The 22,343-nt window shown below is 40.3% G+C and overlaps 1 protein-coding gene across 1 annotated transcript; it reads right to left on the bottom strand.

Annotated features, from left to right (window-relative positions):
• Positions 1 to 1,418: 1,418 nt before the first annotated feature.
• LOC124667116 (DENN domain and WD repeat-containing protein SCD1) lies at positions 1,419 to 18,879 on the bottom strand. Its single transcript, XM_047204443.1, has 31 exons — positions 18,683 to 18,879; positions 17,413 to 17,506; positions 17,071 to 17,272; positions 16,855 to 16,996; positions 16,633 to 16,733; positions 16,387 to 16,450; positions 14,734 to 14,847; positions 13,888 to 14,108; positions 13,353 to 13,407; positions 13,180 to 13,269; positions 11,710 to 11,905; positions 11,214 to 11,331; positions 11,071 to 11,134; positions 10,920 to 10,964; positions 9,195 to 9,270; positions 9,021 to 9,094; positions 8,891 to 8,941; positions 7,819 to 7,976; positions 7,214 to 7,261; positions 6,560 to 6,617; positions 6,395 to 6,478; positions 6,077 to 6,308; positions 5,768 to 5,967; positions 4,705 to 4,769; positions 3,756 to 3,879; positions 3,483 to 3,664; positions 3,309 to 3,380; positions 3,048 to 3,208; positions 2,916 to 2,954; positions 2,239 to 2,447; positions 1,419 to 1,748 (listed from the first exon to the last, which is right to left on the bottom strand). The coding sequence occupies exons 1-31, from the start codon at positions 18,863 to 18,865 to the stop codon at positions 1,653 to 1,655; spliced, it is 3,618 nt and encodes a 1,205-aa protein (XP_047060399.1). The 5' UTR covers positions 18,866 to 18,879; the 3' UTR covers positions 1,419 to 1,652.
• Positions 18,880 to 22,343: the final 3,464 nt, after the last annotated feature.

Genomic DNA, 22,343 nt, shown 5'->3' with positions numbered 1-22,343 from the left:
AAACAGATCTAATTGAGTTATATATTGATGGTTGAATTTTAGGTTTTAATATATGATGGTTAGAGATTTAAAAAATTATCTTGATTTGGCAAATTTGTTTAACTTGAGTCTGACAGTTAAATTGGTAGCAATGATTACAAATCTGAGTATGTTATCTATGATAGAGAGAGGTAACATTCCTATATCTGGATGGTTAGAGATTTAAAAAATCAATATCCAATTAAATATGCATAAATTTTGTCCCACCTCTGTCCCTTAAAATAATGGTGGCGTAAATTTTATCCAAAGTCAAACAATGTAAAGTTCGATTAAGTTTGTATAAAATACTATCGACCTTTACAACAACATCACTAGATGTAATGGAATATATTTTCATATTATATGTACAAAGTTGATGAAGGATTGTTTTCACGATCCCAAGTTAAATCCAAGCCAAAGATCGGAGTTCGGTTTATTTGTTTGGCAAGGGGCTCGGGTCAACGGGTTTGGATCAATGACACAATGTAGATGAAGAACTTGCGGCAAACTTTATTATCGGTGTGATCACAAGATTGTACAAGACTAGAAGATGAACTCGTAAACGTGTTATTGCATATTTTATTTTTGCTACTTGCTCAGGTCATATCTTGGACAAAGCTATCGTATTTTTGTATGATATGCACGTATGGACAACAAAAAGATCACACATAACAATTATCTGCGTGCAGTATCGATTGCAACAAAACAAAATCCCGTGGACAGTAAAAGTCCTGATAGAAGATTGCATCATTTCAAATGCACCAGCAGAAAGCAACAACATATGCAATAAATCCCCACTGGTCACAACAAAAATGTTAAAAAAGCATGTCGTTGTTTGCAACAAAGACACTAACTTATACACAAATATGTTCAGCATACACAACTGTAGCACTTACAAGTGTATAAAAAAAAAATACACATGTAATATTTTGAAACGCCGTTCACAACAAAGAAAAATTCCTTTAAAAAAGTGACCTCAGTCGACCAAGGAGTTGCAGCAGCTGCATGCCTGCATTGGCCACAGCGTAGTTGGAGCAGCGGTAGGGCTCAGCTAACTGGAGGAGGTGCAACAACGGCAAAGGCCCACACGCGCAAGTCAGTACCGGCACGGAGGAGCAACGTCCAGAGGAAGCGCGAGTCAGCAGCAACGGAGCGTGCTGTTTGTGAAGCAGCCCAGCAGATGTGCACATGGATATAGGGAGGATAGAGGCGCGTGAGAGAAACAGGCTGATGCTTCAACCAGTAGACAATTACTACCTCTGATCCTAAAAGATCGATGCAGAGATCGTGTTACGATATGCTGCGCTAGCATACAGTCCCACATCGATTATTTCAGATAGGAGGTAGTAGTATTTTCTGAAATTAATTTAGTACAATACTGTACAAAACTTTCAGAATTCTACATATTTCAGACAAAACGACTGCTTCGATAACCAGAGCAGTACCTCACAGGGTAAGGTGACGTGAAAATATAGACAAAATTTTGCACGTGGCACCAATACAACTTTTGAGATTACAAACTGGATGGAACGAATAGGGTTCCTTTCTTCTTTCTACTCACAGAAACAAAAATGACATACAACATCACAGGGCAATCGCCATTTCTTTACATGAACATACATCCTAGTTATTACTTAAATACTTGTGGTAGCATCCCACAGCCGAAGAAGTCCATTCCGGCCACCACTGCATATTCTTTTCCTATCCAGGTCTGATGCTATACATCTCACCTGTCACAGCGAAAATTGAGGATTTAAAGATGTAATCTCCCAAACTGAATAGTAAGCATCCTTTTTGAATTTAACATGAAAAATTCTCAGAAGAAACATCAGAGCATGATTTGTTCCACCATGAATCTATAATGATGGTTACAAAAAAGGTGATTTGGTGACATTGCTAGGACCATCATGTTAGGAAGAACTGGGAACAATTGTTTCAATAGTACATTAGTCAACACAAAGCCATGGTAGGAACATCACTGATAGTTAGACACCTCAAGTATGAATACTAAATGTTTATCAAAAGATAGTATTGAACAATAATTACAGATGTGGTAGAAGCATCCTTGCTAAAATTATGCAGTTTTGCTTGTCAGAAAGAGATTAAAAGAGGGTAAGACATCTATTATCAATGCATTGAATTTCTAATGCGCGAGGTTCTCATTGATCAATACTGCAAGCATGTTAGGAAGGAATTGAACAAAGCAATGAAATGTATTACCACTGCGGCCGTTTTCTGGGGAGTTCTATAAAGCTGCCATCCTGGAGCTTTTGATCCTGTATTTGAGAAACTTCCAAATCTTTCTTGTGGTCGATGAAAAAGAGACATAGAATTGTCAGCGGCACCAATTCCAAGCCAGTGATCACCAGCACTAATGGACAGAACCGACGCGGAGTGAAGCGTCAGATTCTTAACACATCTTATTCCTCCTACAATGAAAATGAAAACGCCTGAGTTCCACTCACCCGTTTTTGCCACATGTACTTTTTTTTCATGTACAGGTACTTATTCATAAAATAATAACAAAAACTTTGAAATGATAAAATAATGAAATGTGGCGCATTGAACAGATCAGTTAATGGTAAAGAGGAGCTGCTCATACATTATACAGATTAAACAACAACATGACACTGTAGTCTACTATCTTTTTTCTTTTTTTTTGGCAACTTTTCACATTGTTTTGGTGCTCAAGCGAAAAGGGTTTCCATATCTACACTAAATTTGTAGGTTCCAGCAGATACACAGTGACACAGTTCACTATATCTAGCTCTATTGATAAATGGTATGTTTTTCTGTTGTGTGCAAATAAGCCAAAACACGTTTTTTCCTAAATAAGGTACAGAGACAAATGCAGTAAAACAACTGAAGTTTCTTCTTCGCAATCGATAAGGCATCACCTTCATTTTCCCAAAAACGTATAAGCCCATCAGAGGAACCTGTCATATTAATCAAGGATCAGATATCTGACATGGATATAATTCAGCAGAGCTCAGCCCACCTAGCTTTCAAAATAAGAAATGGTCACATACCAGTAATAATTCCTTTATCTGAAGGCGAGTATTCAACACAAAGTATGGGACCAGCATGGCATGCTAATACAGCATCACATGTTCCCCGGGTAAGAGACCACACCCTAGCCGTCCAATCATCACTCCCAGTAATTATCGTTTCCCCAGTCATTCTCATTGATCTTTAATCGACCAGAATTTGTGTCAGCGTCTGTAAATTATTGGTCGAAATAGCCAGCACAACAGAGATATGAATGCTCAACAGTTCAACAAACGCATTACCTTATCCACTTTGTATGCCCTTGAAGCTTGAACATCTGCTTACTGGAACGAATATCCCAGACATGCGCCATCCTGATGGAATGATTTTTTCAGACAGAATGTAATTCAAGTTGCTTGAGCTAATATCGAATCAGAGCACCAAAAACATTTCAAAGTTTAAAAAAAAGTACATACACATCTCTCCCAGCAGCTGCCAAAATTCCAGTTGAGTCATCATATTCCATACACAGAACTGAACTTTGACAACGACCCACAGTAGCAACACAAGTATCGGTCCGGACATCCCACATCTTTACCGTTCCATCATGAGATGCAGTGAGAACACGTTCTCCTGAGAGCATCCGGACAGAACTGACCTGTATCAATGCCAATTGTGCATGAATATGCTTAGTAAGGGTTGGGTATGGAGGCATAGATTTATAAGTTACTACTATTGATGAAGCTAACCGGAGCATCATGGCCCTTAAGTTCTTCCAAAAGCTTAAAAGTTTGCTTATCCCAGACTATGACAGATTGATCATCAGCTCCAGAAACTATTTTGCCACGATCTGAACTAATAGCACGAACTGTCCTGCAAGAATTGAAGTTAACATCAGTTAATCTAGACTGAACTAGGGTAGCCAAATTCAGTGGGCAAAAGACCCTGGATACTCTAGGATGCCGCTAGAAAGACAAAGACTAATCAAAAGTAGTTGAAGATACACATATCAAGCCAGGTAACCATAGAACTACTAAGAATGTACCAGTCATAAAACCACAAAACACCTTACAATACTTTAATTGAAAATGGTTCATCAAATTAATTTACTATTGTCTTAGGATTCTAACAACTTTATGGGTGAGACCAAGCACAATGCTCCTCCCAGAACCAATGCATGTATATTCTTTTCCGGTAAGAAAAACAAGTATATAACCAATCAAATGCTCGGCAAAAGTAAAGGAAAAGGAAGAAAAGGGCTAGCAACCTTGGTTATAACAGAACTTCAAAGATAATGGAACCATGCTTGACAGGGGCAGATCAAATGCTCGGCAAAAGTAAAGGAAAAGGAAGAAAAGGGCTAGCAACCTTGGTTATAACAGAACTTCAAAGATAATGGAACCATGGTTGACAGGGGCAGATATAAGGATGAAACTGTTTTTATGTACAACCCCATGTACACGCATTTGCAGGATGATTCAAGTTGCATTATGCAAAAGTCTCTCCAAATAATGGTAATACCGTACATGTTTGAACACGTTAACAGAAGAAAAGTTGACTGTTTGCTGAGATACTGTGTCTCGGATGAGCAATTTCAGTTTGTTCGCTAGACACCGAACTACAACAGGATAAGAGAAGTGATAATGCAATATCGACACAGCTACAGTTTCTCAGAGTAATTTAGATGACAGATTCTACCTAGTATGCCCTTTAAGTGTTGCTCGAAGTTCGGAACCACGCAAACTTGGATCCCAAACTTTTACCTGTATGGAGAACCAAAGTATCACATAATGTCCACATGAGACAAATATAAGCACAATAGCTGATCAACAGATTTCATTGTAATGCAGCATAGCTATAATAAATAGAATAAAGCAATGATCAGAACATTTATATGCAAGTATAACATGACAAGAAACACACCAGCAATACACATGAAACGAAGTGCACATGAATTTATGTTCAATTTGAAAAATATGAGCATTGACTGCTAAGATAAAAATAATGAACACGCATTACGCAGATGTTACTGAAACCCTCAAATAGTAAGAAGCACTATGAGCAATCACCACCGAAGTTCTATTTAAAGTGGAACACGCTGTATTAAACTGATAAAACCATTGGCTGTACCGGTAAATGAAAGATGTACATATCCTGGCAATATTTTATGGAAGCACAAATAATGTTACGCAACAAGTTATACAGAAGTAACCATCCAATTACAAACAATCCTGGGAAATTTTGATTTTTCAAAATATGTCTATTTTACTAGCACAATCCAACTTGAATCAGGATTTTGACTTTTCTGGAAACTGGATGTGGATTGAGTAGTGGGCAGTAACCAGCTAGTTCTCACTTTCAAACCCAATTACAAGCCACTAGCAGGCGTTATTTAATCTTATGAGCCTTTGTAGTGCTGTTGTGGAAAAAAAAAGGCTTCAAGCTATGTTTCTCTACAAATACAGGTATTCTTTAGCATGGAAAATATCAGTTTTTCTCAACAAAAACACAAGCAAAACCATATAGGGTGTTTGTCGTTTAATACAGGTTCCAACTTTGATGATAATGCCATAATGCACTTGTTTGTTTTCCTTGCAGAACTTTCTCCGCTCTTAGTATTGGTAAAATTTAGGGAGCGCATATCATGCTACAAAAAAGTACTGTGGTCCATGATTCGCTGCTGATGTGATGCAGAACAAAATGAACAATGACACTAAAGCAACAATTACGAATAAAATAACCATGACAGCAGGAAACTAACCGTGCAATCTGTGCTTCCACTGATGAAAAAACCAGCATCTTCACGATCGCCAACAAGGTCCCACACCTCTTTCCTTGTTACACAATGAAGAGCAGTAATAGCAGCTGTGTGTCCTCTAAGGATCCTCATATTTGTTTGAGTTTTCTTTTGTGCAGCAGCTAGGTCTGGTTTGCCTGCGGTAGCACCAGCCTTTGGATCACCTGGGACAACCAATTGACAGGCCATATTAGAAAGGGATAGTGATATCAGGATGATATATATTCCATTTAGGTCCTTGAAGGGGAAAGTTGGGAATAGCTGAAAACTTACTAGCTCGGTTGAAGGAGCTAGCTCTTAAGCTTCTGTCTCTACTGAACATACTGTGCACCCAGCTTCGACCTAACACAGATGCCTCGGCAGGTTGTTCACTTTCATCAGATATATCAAGTGCACGAGGGGAAGCCATGCTGTATGATGGTAGTGGTTGGCTTTTCCCTACAGGGACCCCCCAATAGCCAACACGGAGTTGTTGCAGATGTGTGAGCAATGCTCTAAGTTTGATCTGAGGGAAGTTCAAAATAACTATCAAGAAAATGGGTTTATATATCAGACAGTTATGAAAACTCTGTCATGTCTAGTTTGACTTACAAGCTGCTTATAACCCAAATTGTTTCTCTCTGCTATTTTTTCGATCATGTTCCAAGAATCAATATCAGGTAGTCCCAATCCAGCCTCCATTATAAACAAAATGAACAGTCAGTATAGTAAATTTGAGTATTTTACAATGAATACAAGCTATAACCTGCTAAGTACCATGTGAGTTGCCATGACAATGAGCTGTGCAGTAACTAATGTTACATAATTTGTTGACCTGAGGAAATAGAAAATGCACAAGAGATTAGATAAGGAAAATATGGATACTAGATTTTGTGATTGCATTGGTTGGTGCTACCATTATTTCATCCATGGAATGCGCCTTGAGCTCTGTGTGCATTCTCTCACCATACATTGATTACGGTAGGGTGAGACAGCGTGCACAAATCTCAAGGAACACTTGATGGTTGAGATAGTGGGAGCACCCACACATAGAAGTAAAAGGAGTTTTTCCCCAAAATAGATGCATTGGTAACTTTGCTTGTCGCAATTTGCAACTACTAAAACTTGTCTTGGCAGAGAATAGATGAACATTGACGTTGACAGACAATATTTTCATGTTTCATTTCAATCAACTTAATGCTTATAAATCTTGACATCAATTACACAGGTTTTTTTCGTCTAGAAGATCATGGAAGCATAAAACGCAAAGTTACAGTTATTTTGCAGACACTGCACAACACAACCATGCGCATGTAAAATGTTCCTTACTGTTCATATTTAAACTGCATCAAGAATTTCTGCCTTAGCCTATGTGCAAACAATACTAACGCATGATGTCGAGACATATACGTAACCAATTCAGAAACATACTTGTTGGAACAGCTTTCCATCAAGTATTCAAAGTAGCCATCCCAGAAGCTGCCAAAGAAAAACAATTATGTATTAACATTCATACCATAGATGGACACTGAATGACTGAAATTACACATGGAAATGAACTTAGTAGAAACAGAAATGAACACATGGAAATAAACCTAAGCAAACAGAAAAAGAAAATTTGATCTCCCATCTATCAAATAAGTGTGATCCACCTGATAAACCTTGAACTTACTCCAGAGAATGTGATCCACATAGGCCACTGACCAATCATGCTGCTGAGACAATACGCAATATTTTTTTTTGACCTTCATGCAACTTAGTTTCCTTCTATTCACTTTTCAGAATTGCCTTCTTTTATCCTTATAAAGAGAACTAACCTACATGCTATTTGTCAACAAGCCCCAAAGTTCTATTTGAGTTACAGACACCCTCTACTTGTTTCAAAACAAAGCTGGATGACATGGCAAGCTAATGTGTTGTTCACGGTCAATATTGCAAGTGGCAACACGTGTAGATTAGAATATGACATGACATATGGATTGCGCCATAGGAAATTCAACTTAAGAACAAATAATCACATTCTAATCATGGCATACCGAAGCTCCTCCCATACTGATAGGGATAATAGATGACGCTGAACATAATCTTGAACGTTGTTTGGGTCCTTCCTGTACATTTCAGCAGAAACTTCAAGAGCATCTCTAATGGTTGACATGTCATCACGAGAGCTGGCTAGAGTTATAGCCGTCTTAAGCTGCAAGAAGGGAGAATGATGAGGAGTTTGCAAGAATCAATACAACAAACAAAAGAAGATAAGCAGATTGATATCTCTGCACTGCAAGTTGTACAAGGCTGTAAAAAGAAGAAGCTCGTCGTGGCTTTCATAGCAGTGAAGTCATAATTAACTGGGTAAGATTTCTATGAAAACAGCAGCTCAAGTATGACATTGATAAATGCATTATGGTTATCTTTTTAACTGGGATAGTGTTCTAGAGGCAGTACCCACCACTGCCTGATACGCAAGTACAATTTTCATAGCAATGAAATTAGAACTGATGAGTTATCACAACTATTCATCTATCCCAAAATATAAGATGTTTTAATAACCAACCAAAACGTCTTATATTTTGGGACGGAGGTAGTAGTTTCCAGATTTACTTACATCATACCTGGTAGAAATTCAAATGAGAGCTCAGGCTCATATCCTGCCTTGTTAAAAATAACAAAAAAAACTGAATTGTTTTGGCAATGAACATGAACATGTGTTCTAACTGCATGCCAAGTTTCGCCGAGAAAAGACATGTGTGGTGGTCTGCACAAAATAAACAAAATTTGGTGCTAAAAAAGGACATGTGTGGCTTTTTAGAGCACTTCGATTTGTTCTTTTTCCACAGACCACCACACATGTTGTTTCTCGAAGAAACTTTCCCTGCAGTTTGAACAAATGTTCATTGTCAAAAAAGTTCAATTTCCTTGATTTTATTTTGCTATTTTTTCTTACTCAAACAGGAGCATATGAGCCCGGGAGCCAAAACAGCTTGCCCCATACCCGGCAGCTAACATCATGGTAATCAGTGGATTGAACAGGAATAATTATTTGCAAAAAAAAAAACGTAAATGTACAATGCAGAATGTGTGTCTAGCTACGCAATAAGAAATATAACTCACCAGTTCTTTTACAGCAATAAACTGCTCGTCAGTCAAGCGGCATTGCCAACCCTATAAGGCAAACAGTTATATATGACGTGGATTGGAAAGTGGCAAGATATACATTCACTAGGCGTAAGATTCAGATTACCGAATGAATGTGCTCTCTGATGCATTCAACAAAGCCACTCCCTCCGATGCCTTCTGCATCAGACTCAATCAAAGCTGCAACAAGGCAACAGAAATCGTGTTGGGCAGGCACAAAATATAGAGATAAATAGGTAAAACAGTAACACAATATGGTTTAAACTGAAATTCAGGATACCAAGAATAGTGCCATATTCGAATGATGAAAGGGGATCCTCAGTTGCCCCAAGTCTCAGAAGACGAAGCCATAGTCCCTGAAGATAAAAAAATGAAAAAAACTCCAGTGATAATATGCTTATAATGCACGTATATATGCAGCAAGAATCTGTAATTTCCATGTAGTTACCAACTCCACGACAATGGTAACCTTGGACCTAGGAGAGAATGTTCAGACTAAAATTATCTATTAAGAGAGGAGTTTGCAGCACCGAAGAGTTGGAAATGAAATAAACTGAACAGCATTGTTTTAAATTGCAGGATGTAATGGTTGATGGTCGTATCACGGTTTTGGGCCTCAAATGTTATATTTGACGGCTATCACAGCTTTAGGGTTAATAGCAGTCCACTGGAACATTTACAGAAAACAGAGGCTGCTGCACACCTGATACTTTCAGGCGGGGTAAAGGCTAGGATCTTCGCTCAAAAATGGTTTAAATGACATAAGTCACTTAAAGCTTGTTTGGTTGGTCATTGAGGTTACCTCACTTTTCCACTCACCGTGATAGCTAAGTTTGATATAGTTTGGCAAGGATATGCCGCTGGATATTAGATTGGGGCAAACAACGAGATGATAACAATGCTCAACCAAGGTCTTGTAATAAAATCCCTGTTTTTTGAGCAAAAAGTTCATCCTGAGTCCTCACCGAGGTGTAGGTGGTCCCGTGAGCAACCCGTAAATGTAAAGTAATTAGTTGCAAGAAGGGTCGGAATGCTATTCCCTCACCCCTGCGAAGACGCAAGCCGAAATGAGGGTGCCTAAACATCCTTATTCGAGGAATGATCGATGACACGGAGAGTATGGTGATTCAAGACAAAGTGTAGCACCTATTTTGCTGACCTAACCTTGGGAGAGTTTGGCAGTAATGTGTAAAGGATTGTGGCAAATGAGGATCTGAAACAAACAGGCCCTTGTATACAAGCCCGATGATCAAAACAATCAACTCAATACTAGGTCTGCAACAAAATCCAGCTGAACAATTTCCTTACTGCTACATAGGATTATTACTTGCACTTTCGAGCAAGTATTAAAACTTGCTATTCTAACTTGCATACAGTCCTCTATTTTAGTGTTTCTTGGAAGTTTCGCTGTAATTTAGTTAGATAACCCTTCCTTCGCTATATTTTTCAAAAGCCCACCAACCGCACAACCGCACAGAACAAGACACTAAATCTATGAATGACACAATACCCATGCATACCCATATAAAATGTCATGCTACAATGACACATAACATATTTTTTTAACCGACTCCCAATGCCATGAAAAGTTATAGTGAATGGTGAGACGGCCATAGTAAGTAGTAGTATTCTTCACAAATCTAAGTCGCTATGTTTTTTCACAGATTTCACCTAAAATAAACCAGAAAATAATAGAAACCCAAATCTCAGGAACGAATTTGTAAGATAAATTAAACAGATAAGTTTCGGATCGTAAATCAAATAGTTTCGCAGGTATAATATGTTACTACTCAAAGTTTCAAAAGGTTGACCACACGGATCCAACTGCAATATATATTTAGGCAGAGTACATAACCGGTTTATAAACATGGCATCCAATAACTTCCACCATATTTAGACCATCCTGAGTACCATTCTCTCTGGGCAATACCGCAAAACCATGATAATCACGACTTACAGCATGGTAAAATGCAGATGAGAGCAGTGAGAATGATCAGATCATTACCTGGAGTTTTACTTTTATATCCAGGACCATCCTTTCTCTCTCAGCCTGTATATCGAAACAAGGATCATTACAATTTCAAGAAAATAAAAGCTACTTTATCATGCATGTACACAAACAATTGTAGAGTTACATAGCAGTACACATGACTTACCGCCCTCTCTCTGGGACTCAGACTTTCTGCCTTTGGACCTCCATTGATTCGGACAGCGGGGGAGCTGACACATATCAGTTGACATGAGATTTATAGTCTGGAAAAAGTTAGTAGCGGAAAAACTTGCAGGCATGGCATCGTACCTTGGTACTTGCTTGCTAGCCCCACTAGCTAATGCTAGAATTGCTTTACGTTTCTCTTCTTGTTCTTCTGATCTTGTATTTGCTGGGAAACTTTTATAACAGTGACTACTGCCTGGTTCTGCAGAAGAGTTTATGGCTAAATTATGTTTCCACAAACAACAAAAGTGAAGCACTAAATCAGCCCCCACTGCCCAGGCATTACAAGTAAAAGTGAACCTCAACATGGAGAAAATACAATAGTTACATGGTTCCTTCAGTTAATATGTTTGAACAGTTTTGGTACATAGCTCAAGTTATTTACGGAGCAACTCCTAGACCACAGTGTATTAGATATATACAATATGCATGATCATCTATGTAATTCAAAATGGGTGTGCTCCAGAGGTCATCTGATGTTAACAGACATATGGTTTAACTGCTAGAAACGCAGTGATTAGGTGTGACAATATGATGGAGAGAATAGGTGTTAGGAAAAAAAGAGCATGTATATAAGTACCTGAATCTTCAATCTCAGAATCGGCTATTGTTATGATCTCAGGATCAGCAACATGAGAAGGAAAGATGGCCAGAGGGTTTTGTCCTCTCCCAGTTGCGTCCTGCAACTTATCAAGTAGGTTATTGGTGAATTCTTCTGCATTGTTGCATCTTTCCAGATAATCCAAGAATCCCTGAGTCTCTATAAACTGCATAATCTGCCAAACGAATATCAATTTAGTAGTTACTCAACAATATTATCAAGCTGGCAATACAGCGATGATGTTAAAATGCAGACACATGATATAAGGTTCAGCCGTTAGGGTACTCTTTAGTTAAGTATGTGTATGCTTGCCCTACATGGCTATGAAGGAAATAAATAACATAACTAACTTTAAGTTAGAAGAGCAGTCGCATTATAAAGCAGGTAGGTATTGTGCGCAGCAAACAGAAGTTGGTAGCATCAAGCCATCAACGAAAGAACGAAATATTGAGTTACGTCAGCACTCAGCAGGATCAACAAGTTTAAGAGCAGATGAAAACAAGTTTATCAATCACCAAAGCACTTGGAACTAGTTCATCAGAAAAAAACTAAGTAAACGTTCAATTTCGTGATGTGTTAACCCCATGTATGCAGATAGCAGACCCATGATAAATGTTGAACAGATCAACAGAACAGGAACCAAGGGATCAAATTTCAAGACTCGGAGCGTTCGATGTAGTGTTGTATATATGTTGACAAAGCCCATCTAGCAAAAGGTTAGGCATGTGCAGAACTGTGGCTTGTGACTCTTGCATATACACAAATGCAACTGGAATAAGGTGCACAGTTGTTTTTTTGTGAACAGAACTTTCTCTTTCTCTCAAAAGGGGGTCTTTAGTTACTTCACAAGTTAAGGAACCATAATACAGCATGATTTAACTTCTATGTTCTCTGGAGACTGGAGGATGCACCTTGTACAGCACACGCTGTAAACATAAGTAGCTTAGGTTCCATGTATCTGACTTAGAATGAAGCTTTCAGAAACATCAATCATGGTCATTATCTAAGAGCTCAGCATCCGCTGAAATGATAAATTCCATTTTGGAAAAGTTCATAAAACTCGCAGTTCGTGATCAGGCCTGATGTGGCCTAAGTTTATGAGGGCATTATTTTGGTCCCTGGACTTCGAAATCAGATCTTCTGAGCATTGGCTAATGGCCCAACAGAAATTTAATAGATATACGACTCTTTTATCGGAAGGGAAAGAAATTTGTGCTCACATCCAAAGTTCTTTCTGACCAGTAGTAGCATTTAGAAGTTTAGGGTCCAAAACAGACACAACCTAAATCGAGGAACCAAAAGATAATTGACCAGGTTCAACTTTTCCTTTCATTTCATTCCACAATTTTGTAAAGATATAAATGACTGATGATGACAACATTACAATCAGATAAAGATGGCACCACAAATAAACCGTAAAAGAGGGTAAAGCAGGAATCGTAAGCATACCATCGACATGGACTCAACAGGCTGATTTGTTACTCGAGAACGTTTTTTAAGGAATGCTTGAGCATTGAAACCAGTTTGTAAAGCATTATCCTGACAAGCAAACCTCTCGAGTTACCACCAAAGAAAGTAGTAGACAAAAGGCAGTGAGAAAATTTGATAGCATGATGGCTTACAATGAAGTTACGGTAACCACTCATAATCTGTGCAAAGAATCTCAAGAATATCAGCCTGCAGGAAAAAAAATCAACTAATAAAATAGTTCACATGATGCCCAATGGAAAAAATAGTCCTAAACAAGATCATGACTTCCAAACTTCAGGTTTCTAGTATGAAGACCCAGAATGGTCTTTGAGTTTATTCACAACCAAATTATGCAAGAAAGAATAATAAAACTCCATATCTGATTAGTGTTGAACATGTTTTCTGTCTTCCAATTTCCAATCATTTAAACATGCTCTGAATGTGAGGTTCAGCTGCGTGATCCAGAATAATCTACATGCACTGATATTGGTCTCATTTCCATGTGTATATATGTCTGTGTGTGCACTATAATTTATCTATTCATATTCTTGTCTAAGGTGGCTTAGCTTCAGCAGAACATTAGTGCGGTACAGGACCTACATTCAGTGGAATGCTTGCACAAGCATCGTATTAATTAGCAATTGTGCACAGGTACGAATCAAATATTAAAAAGTGGCAAATGATTACCTAAGCTGAAAATCATGCTCTTGTCCCCATGATTTCGTGGCAGCCCTTAAAGAATGATCACTCATACTGCCAAGATTGATTTTCATGCAATCAATGCCCACTACATTAGGTTGTAGTAGTTTCAATATCTCACCACGCAAAAAATTATGTTCGCTTTCTGGTATAGGAGGAATTTCTTCCGTAGTCGTTATCCGATTGTATTCAAGATCGACCACCACTACCTGCAATCGCATCCATTGCCATTACCACATCATTGGGATGCATCACATTGGTACAGTTTGAGATGACATAGAAGCAAAAAAGTAAGTCTGCATTGGTTGGCAAACTAAGTAACAAAAGCATGGAGCAAGATTGCGGTATCATGGTCAGAAAATGTATTTCAGTATATGCAACACAAGAAGTTTTCTATCTAAAAGCACATGGTATATAGAATTATAATTGCAAGTAAACTTCTCTTGTTATTCTCATGGAAATTATCCACACATCTAGAAAAAAAATCTGAAGTCTCAAGCTCCAGATACTAATAACAAATTCTTGAAATAGGTTGAACCAAACTTCTTCACTCCCAAAACACCGTAAGATACCTTGCACACACCCTAGTGTTCATTTCAAGGTTACAATTAATAAAAATATAAATATTATGTTGTGACTTTATGAGTCAAATAGGAGTGAAGGCACTCAAACATCGGTTCTGAAAGAAAATGATCCAGTCAGCAAAAGTCAGTGAGGTAAAACCTTTAAAAAAGGCTATTTCCACCTACAAAAGTCGTAGTACATGAGAACAGAGGCAGGCAAAGACAGAAAAAAAAAGGCTAATGGAAACTTCATCTTAATGTTGCAACTTACACCATCCATTGTTACCCCAGATGTGTCAACACCTGAATGAAGTCCCATCATGTAGGGAGTCGGAGCATCAATGTAGTCAACACCACTAGAGAATATAATCGGAATGTAGACATGCTGCAGATGTCCAAATAAGTTGGGATTAATTCACCGCATAAGCATAACTTACAATAATGAGAATTTTTGGAACAAACATAAATGAATTCCTCAAGCGCAGAAGAATGGAGATGCAGTATATTAGTACCAACCTTCAAGAACAAAGGGGATGTTCAAAGTTGTACTAACTACCGTGGAATTAAGCTTATGAGCCATACAATGAAGCTATGGGAGAGAGTCATTGAGCACCGTTTAAGACAAATGACAAGCGTGACCAAAAATCAGTTTGGTTTCATGCCTCGGAGGTCGACCATGGAAGCCATCTTCTTGGTACGACAACTCATGGAGAGATACAAGGAGCAAAAGAAGGACCTGCATATGGTGTTCATTGACTTGGAGAAGGCCTACGATAAGATACCGCGACACGTCATGTGGTGGGCCTTAGAGAAACACAAAGTCCCAGCAAAGTACATTACCCTCATCAAGGACATGTACGATAATGCTGTGACAAGTGTTCGAACAAGAGATGGCGATACCGATGACTTCCCGATTAAAATAGGACTACACCAGGGGTCAGCTTTGAGCCCTTATCTATTTGATTTGGTGATGGATGAGGTCACAAGGGATATACAAGGAGATATCCCATGATGTATGCTCTTTGCGGATGATGTGGTCCTAATCGATGATAGTCGAACAGGGGTCAATAGGAAGTTAGAACTATGGAGACAAACCTTGGAATCGAAAGGTTTTAGACTTAGTAGAACTAAAACTGAGTACATGATGTGCGGTTTTAGTACTACTAGGCACGAGGAGGAGGAGGTTAGCCTGGATGGGCAGGTGGTGCCTCACAAGGACACCTTTCGATACTTGGGGTCAATCCTGCACAAGGATGGGGATATTGATGAAGATGTGAACCACCGGATCAAAGCCGGATGGATGAAGTGACGCCAAGCTTCTGGCATTCTTTGTGATAAGAGAGTGCCACAAAAGCTAAAAGGCAAGTTCTATAGGACGTCGGTTCGACCCGCAATGTTGTATGGCGCTGAGTGTTGGCCGACTAAAAGGCGGCATGTTCAACAGTTAGGTGTGGCGGAGATGCGCATGTTGAGATGGATGTGTGGCCACACAAGGAAGGACCGAGTCCGGAATGATGATATACGAGATAGAGTTGGGGTACCACCGATTGCAGAGAAGCTTGTCCAACATTGTCTAAGATGGTTTGGGCATATTCAGCGCAGGCCTCCAGAAGCTCCAGTGCATAGTGGACGGCTAAAGCGTGCTAATAATGTCAAGAGAGGACAGGGTAGACCACACTTGACATGGGAGGAGTCCGTAAAGAGAGATCTGAAGGACCGGAGTATCACCAAAGAACTAGCCATGGAAAGAGCCGCATGGAAGCTTGCTATCCATGTGCCAGAACCATGAGTTGGTTACGAGATATTATGGGTTTCACCTCTAGCCTACCCCAACTTGTTTGGGAATAAAGGCTTTGTTGTTGTTATTTTATGAAGCCCACTACAAACTTTAGAATAAAAAAAGACACAGTTGAATGAAGCCTACCTGCCACCTGATCGGGTATATTAAATGGCATATGGCTTCTGAAACTAGAGTCAATAGTGTATACCTGCGTTATGTAACAAAACAAAAGAATATTAAACTTTAGATGAACTTCAAACACTTCCACCACCCAAGTTATTGTTCCAAAATAACAATTCATTCATATAAAATTAATAATATGTAGAGCTAAGACTGAGATAGTAGAATGTAAGAACATGGTCCAAAGTTGCATTGTGAAACTCAACGGACTTATTTGATCTTAGCAATATCCTTCTTTCAAGCAGAACGGCAGTGAAGAGCTGTATTAGTTTGTCAACATCCAGACACTGCACCAATGGCTGGAAAGATATCTGCAATGACAGTAAGCTTAATATTACTGGTTGGGTGTGAACAAAGTGGAGTATCTACAACTACAATGGTAATGGAAATATTGCTAAGAAACATAACAGAAAATGGAAAAGGATGCCATACATCAGCGTGAGGAAGCCATTCTTTTGGGGGAGTTTCCGCAGAAAGAAGGCAATTATCAATAGCAAACAAGACACGATCCTTTCCCGGTGTTGGTAATGGAACATTCGACACCACATGGGATATTATGTCCCACAAAGGTTTACTGAAATCAGAGCCGACAAAAATTAATCTATGAAAAAGGTTGAATCCAGAGCATGCATGAACAATGAAATTTACCTACAACCGGCAGGAGAAAAACAAAGGACAAATATTTCCTCTAGAGCATCGCGGAGAACTTGGAAACAAGGAGAATGGGACACAAAGCAGATGCATTTATCAGCAAAAGAGTTCTTCGGAATTTGGTAGGCTTCAGTAATATCTTCACATATTGGATCCCGGAATGCGATACAGCTGACGTAAATTTTTGAACCATCACCCTCTACAAGAAATAAACATTATATTATGAGTTCTATATGTATACATAAGCAACAATAGTTTAAACTGTAAGGGCTGGAAAATATGTTTGGAGTTTGGGAAATGCCGGCTATCAACAAAATCTATTAATGTGATGAATCATACCTGTCAAAACTATAGGATAGCTCCGTGGGTAGGTTGAGACATCATTGGCGTCCAACCCAGAAGAGTATATTCTTACTCCCGCTGGCAAAACACACTGCAGTTATCAACAGTAAATGATAGAAGCATTCAGATTACAATAAAACAAGATTTGGGGATAAAACAGAGACGTGGTATCATGATTGCCACTCAGCAGTTCAAAAGTATCCTGACATGAAATATTGTCAACAATGTTCTCTATTATTTCGAGTCATCTGGCAATATCTAAACTATTTTATTGAAGTTCGAGGTTCAGTCGCTGGGAAAACGCCATGGAATTATCCACCCCATGGATAAAAAGCATCTAATGGTTAAAAGTAATTGCATAGCACAACCTGCCCCTTCTTTTCCATCCTATGTGTCATTGACGTGTTTTTTGACAATACATGGCTCATGTAACCTGCCTCTTAGGAGGTTGTAAACCTATTCTATCTTTCCAATGAAATGAAGCGCAAAGGTCCTTTGCGTTTTCTCGAAAAATAGTGCTGTTACAAAAAGGTCACCCTGGCAGGGATATGATCGAACATGTGAAAATAGCTTGCCCTGCATACATCACAGGATCACACCGTAACAGTATCCTTCCATGTTTAATCATCTCCAGCCACACAGAACTACCGAAGCCAGATTCCCTGCTAGCACCAGTTGACATAGCATCTCAGACAGACAGACCACTGGAGCACTTGTCCTACATACATCACAGGATCACACCGTAACAGACTAACAGTATTCTTCCATGTTTAATCATCTCCAACCAGTTGACATAGCATTTCAACGTCTGCGCACAGGCAGAGCGACCACTGGAGCACTTTTCCTAGAAATCCAGCATAGAGAAGCCGACAAGGGACTGCTCCCTAGCTACACATGTTTCCTAGATATCATGAATTTGAACTTCTGATATTGGCTTTGAACAAGGAGAGTGAATGGTAAATTACCAAATAGGAATGGCACAACTAGGTTAAGCCTCTAGTGGTCTAGTGTGCAAATTGTGGCTTGGGTGCAAATTGTAGAACTACAATGTTAAACTCAGTGCAGAAGAGCATCACGAATTCACCTCTAACGATACGATCAAACATTTCGAGAATAGCAACACACCAGCCGAATGAAATGCTAACAGTACATGAACGTTTTGCAGTGACCACCAATTTTGCCATTTCACGGAGAATTCGAACGACAAGCGCGCCTAAGCAGATCACGGGAGGACGAAGTGAGGCAGCGGGCGGGATCTGTGACTCACGGTGGGGAGCTGCGGGGGCGGGGGCGGGTAGAGGGCGTGGCCCGAGTGCGGGAACTGGTCGATGAAGGCGGGCATGTACATTTCTTCGGCGCCATGGAAGCCCTTGACGCCGTCCAACGCCCGGATCTCCGGCCCCAGCCCGCAGACCACGAAGTACTCGAAGATCCGTGACGTTGACGCCATCGCCGCCGCCGCTGTCGATCACCGGCCGGCAGGCCCACCCGCCCGCCTCCCGAATGGGGTGTCCCCGGCGCGGCGGTGCGATCTCTCTAGTCTCGAGTCTGCGCTGCGGGAACGGGAGGAGGTGGCGCAGGCCGCGGGACCAAGGAAGGCGACGAACCTACCTGGATCGGGTCTCGTCTCTCTGTTTGACCCGTTAGGAAATTGGGAGGCGATTTTTGTTACAGTGTATATCTTGCATATTTCTTTGCTCTTGCATCAATCCATAGATTTTAACTTTGTATCCACACAAGAAATGGACTGAATATTTTGAACTAAAGGTCCCATGTGGGATCTGCTTTAACCATCATCTTAATTTTGACGAGATCTTTCGAACACATACCGGTGCACCAATGCAACATGTAGATAATTATAACATGTTTACGGAGGTCCGTACATGGTTGGAGATCATGACAGGGGTACCTTTTCCCAACATGCATGACCGCATAACCTTCGGACTAAACCACCATCTACATAGCCGTTTTATATTTACCCCTTTTCGTTTTAGTTACTTTTAGATTAGTTTTGCAGCTCCATGCATCCTAATTATGCAGAAATAGAATGTAATATTTAAACCTTTTTAATAATAAAGGACCATGTATAAAAAAATGATGATAGATTTGGGAGCTTATCTCTCCCACTATTGCATACATCTAGCTAGCCTGCCTTCTCTTATGTCGAATGGTGTTATATTTTGTTCTTGTACTTCTAAACTGTTGTTGGTGGGTTGTAATGACTACCTTTGCTATTTCATGGCTTTATTGAGAACCAACATATGTGTAGAAGGATAGAGAGATATGCGGAATATGATAGATGTATTATTGAGCCTCATGGGCGGGTATATATAGGAGTACAAGGGACCGACTTAGAGTAGAGGACAAAAACAAATCTAGCCCTACATAATCTATCCCTAACCGTACGTATACCAAATATATCTCTAACACTCCCCCGCAGACGTAGCGGTAGTGACGTGAACAACAGTAGCGTCGCGGACGGTCAGACTGGAGATAAACCGAAGTGAACCCCAGAAGGTCGACACTCCCCCGCGATCACAGCGGGAGCGTCGTGGACGGAGTTGCGTCGCGGATGCTTGGACCGCAGAGGAAGCTAGTGAGGCGCGAGCGAGGTGGTAGCCCTGTATGCCGATGTCGAGGTAGCCGAGAGCGTGGGTGCTGCAACCTTGGTCGAGGGAGCCGCGCGAGGGATTACCGTGGTCGATGTCGTGGGCGGGTGCCGGTGTCGATGTAGTCGCAAGCGCGTAGTGCGCGAGGAGAGTGACGGATACGCGTCGAGGCAGTCGTGGAGGCGATGCCGAAGTCGATGCAGTCCGAGCCGTCGAGGACGAGGTGCGGCCCTAGTTTTGCCAGAACCAGGCGCACGTCGGGGACGAATGCATACTTCGGTTTTGCCAGAACCGAGTACACATAGAAGAAGTCGGTGACGTGGTCGAGGCAGTCGTAGAGGCGATGCCGAAGAAGACGTTATTGAAGCCGATGAAGACGAGACATCCGACGCGAGTTTGCCAGACTCGGGAACGTGTCAAGGATGAAGGTGTGGTGACCCGGCATACCACTGCATGGTGTAGTATGCAAGTCTGATATAACACCAATGAAACATCGTTCCACTAGTATTATATCGCTCAGAGTGGTACAACAGAAATATATGCGGGTCCAAGGCATGTCTATAGAATTATACACGTACTCGTTACATAAGATCATCATAGCCTCCTACTTTACAATGAGGTAAAACTGCAAATAAACTCCAGAAGATCGACTCGTAGTCTAATCCTAACACGAACTCTATTTGTAGAGTATTTAACTAGCTAAAGAGACTATGAATAGATTTTAGCTAAATAGGAGCTAAGTTTAGGAAGCTAGTTCCCTTCTATTGCTAATCTAGGTTGTCTCCTTGTTGGATGTGGTGTTTGACTCCTCTGACAGGTTCATGTCCCTTGAAGTAGTTGTTGATTTCCTCGCCTTCGAGTTGCACTGTAGATCCTCCTTCGATGCCTCCGTATCTAAGCAGGGGATTTAAGAGTGGGAGTACGAGCGTACTCAACAAGTTCATTATAGGAAAGAGGTGTTTAATGCACTAGCTACAACATTAGACCAATGCAGGTTTTCATAACCATTTCTTCAAGAGGTTGCTTTTATTCAGAAGAGCTATGTCCGTCAGCCTTCACCGGTTTACTAGAACATCATGGAGTTCCTTTCCGGGCAGTGTTCGCAGTTCCAAAACCCGGAACAGGGAGTGACAGGTCACGATTCATTACACTCTACAGAGGTGTGTTGCTTTACCCATAAGAGATCTTATCCTTGTTGCCAATCGAGCTGCAGGCTCGTCCACACTTCCTTTGGTGTGAGGCCAGGAGTAAGGTCATAGCCAATCATATTCCTCCGCTACCTCGCACACCCACCCTTTGTTACATACCCCGACCCCCGGGTCCTCGCCGGTCCTCTTATACCAATTAAGGATGGACCCCGACCACGACGACATGCCGGGACTCGTTAACCAAACTCCTTCACCGGTAGCTGCAACCCATCATAGACCGCAATACCGTGGGGACTTTAGGCTTCCCCAGCCCACCGCTTGCTCCTCGGGCGACAAGTGTCTACGGTCTCTGCCGTGGGGACTTTAGGCTTCCCCATCTCACCACTTGCCCCCTTGGAATACAAGTGTCTACGGTAAAGCGCATCCGTTGATGTACAAGAGGTGGAAATACAATTGACTATTCCGTCCCACTCTAGATCTTATGGTTAACACGGGTATTACGGCACAAGAATCACTGGACGACATTTGTTGTTTAATCCTAGATGGATATAAACCCTTGCAATGGAACCTCCACCATATCAACACAATCCATGGTTCCATTGCCCACCACATAGTCATATTCATAGTTATGAAAATAGTGGTTTTGCTTTTTATGCAATAGTGATAAACATAGTACTTTGTAAGTAATTTGGTAAAAATACTCAAATGACATGAGCAAGCGATGAACTTGCCTTTCTTGGCTGCAAGATTATGCATACAAGGTCTTCGATACGCAATAACTCCAAATTCTGAAATAGCATCATCGTCCTGTAAGGACGATGTTTAAAAGATTGGCAACGATGCAATAATGCATAAGTATGAGATGCAATCGTTCTAAGCGTGTCCTAACCCCGATGATTTAGGATTAGTGAGTGTAATGATTAGTTCAGGGTGTGTTGCACTTTTAGAGTGATTCACAAACAAGGTTCTTATTAAGGTTGATTACTTGGTATCATAAACAAGTAGTAGAATGCATAATAACAATCATACATACCTAGGGATAGTAGTTGTATAATAAGTAAAGAGAAGTTGTCAATTTTAAGTCCTATAGTGCATGGTTGATGATTATTTATTATATATTTCAAAAGATTAACTTTTGAAGAACATGTTCTTTAATTAAGAACAAGTATGA

The sequence above is a fragment of the Lolium rigidum genome, chromosome 6 (assembly GCF_022539505.1).
Source record: "Lolium rigidum isolate FL_2022 chromosome 6, APGP_CSIRO_Lrig_0.1, whole genome shotgun sequence".
Taxonomy (NCBI): domain Eukaryota; kingdom Viridiplantae; phylum Streptophyta; class Magnoliopsida; order Poales; family Poaceae; genus Lolium; species Lolium rigidum.
Note: the sequence above shows the minus strand (reverse complement) of the source record. Positions and strands in the feature narration are given on the sequence as shown.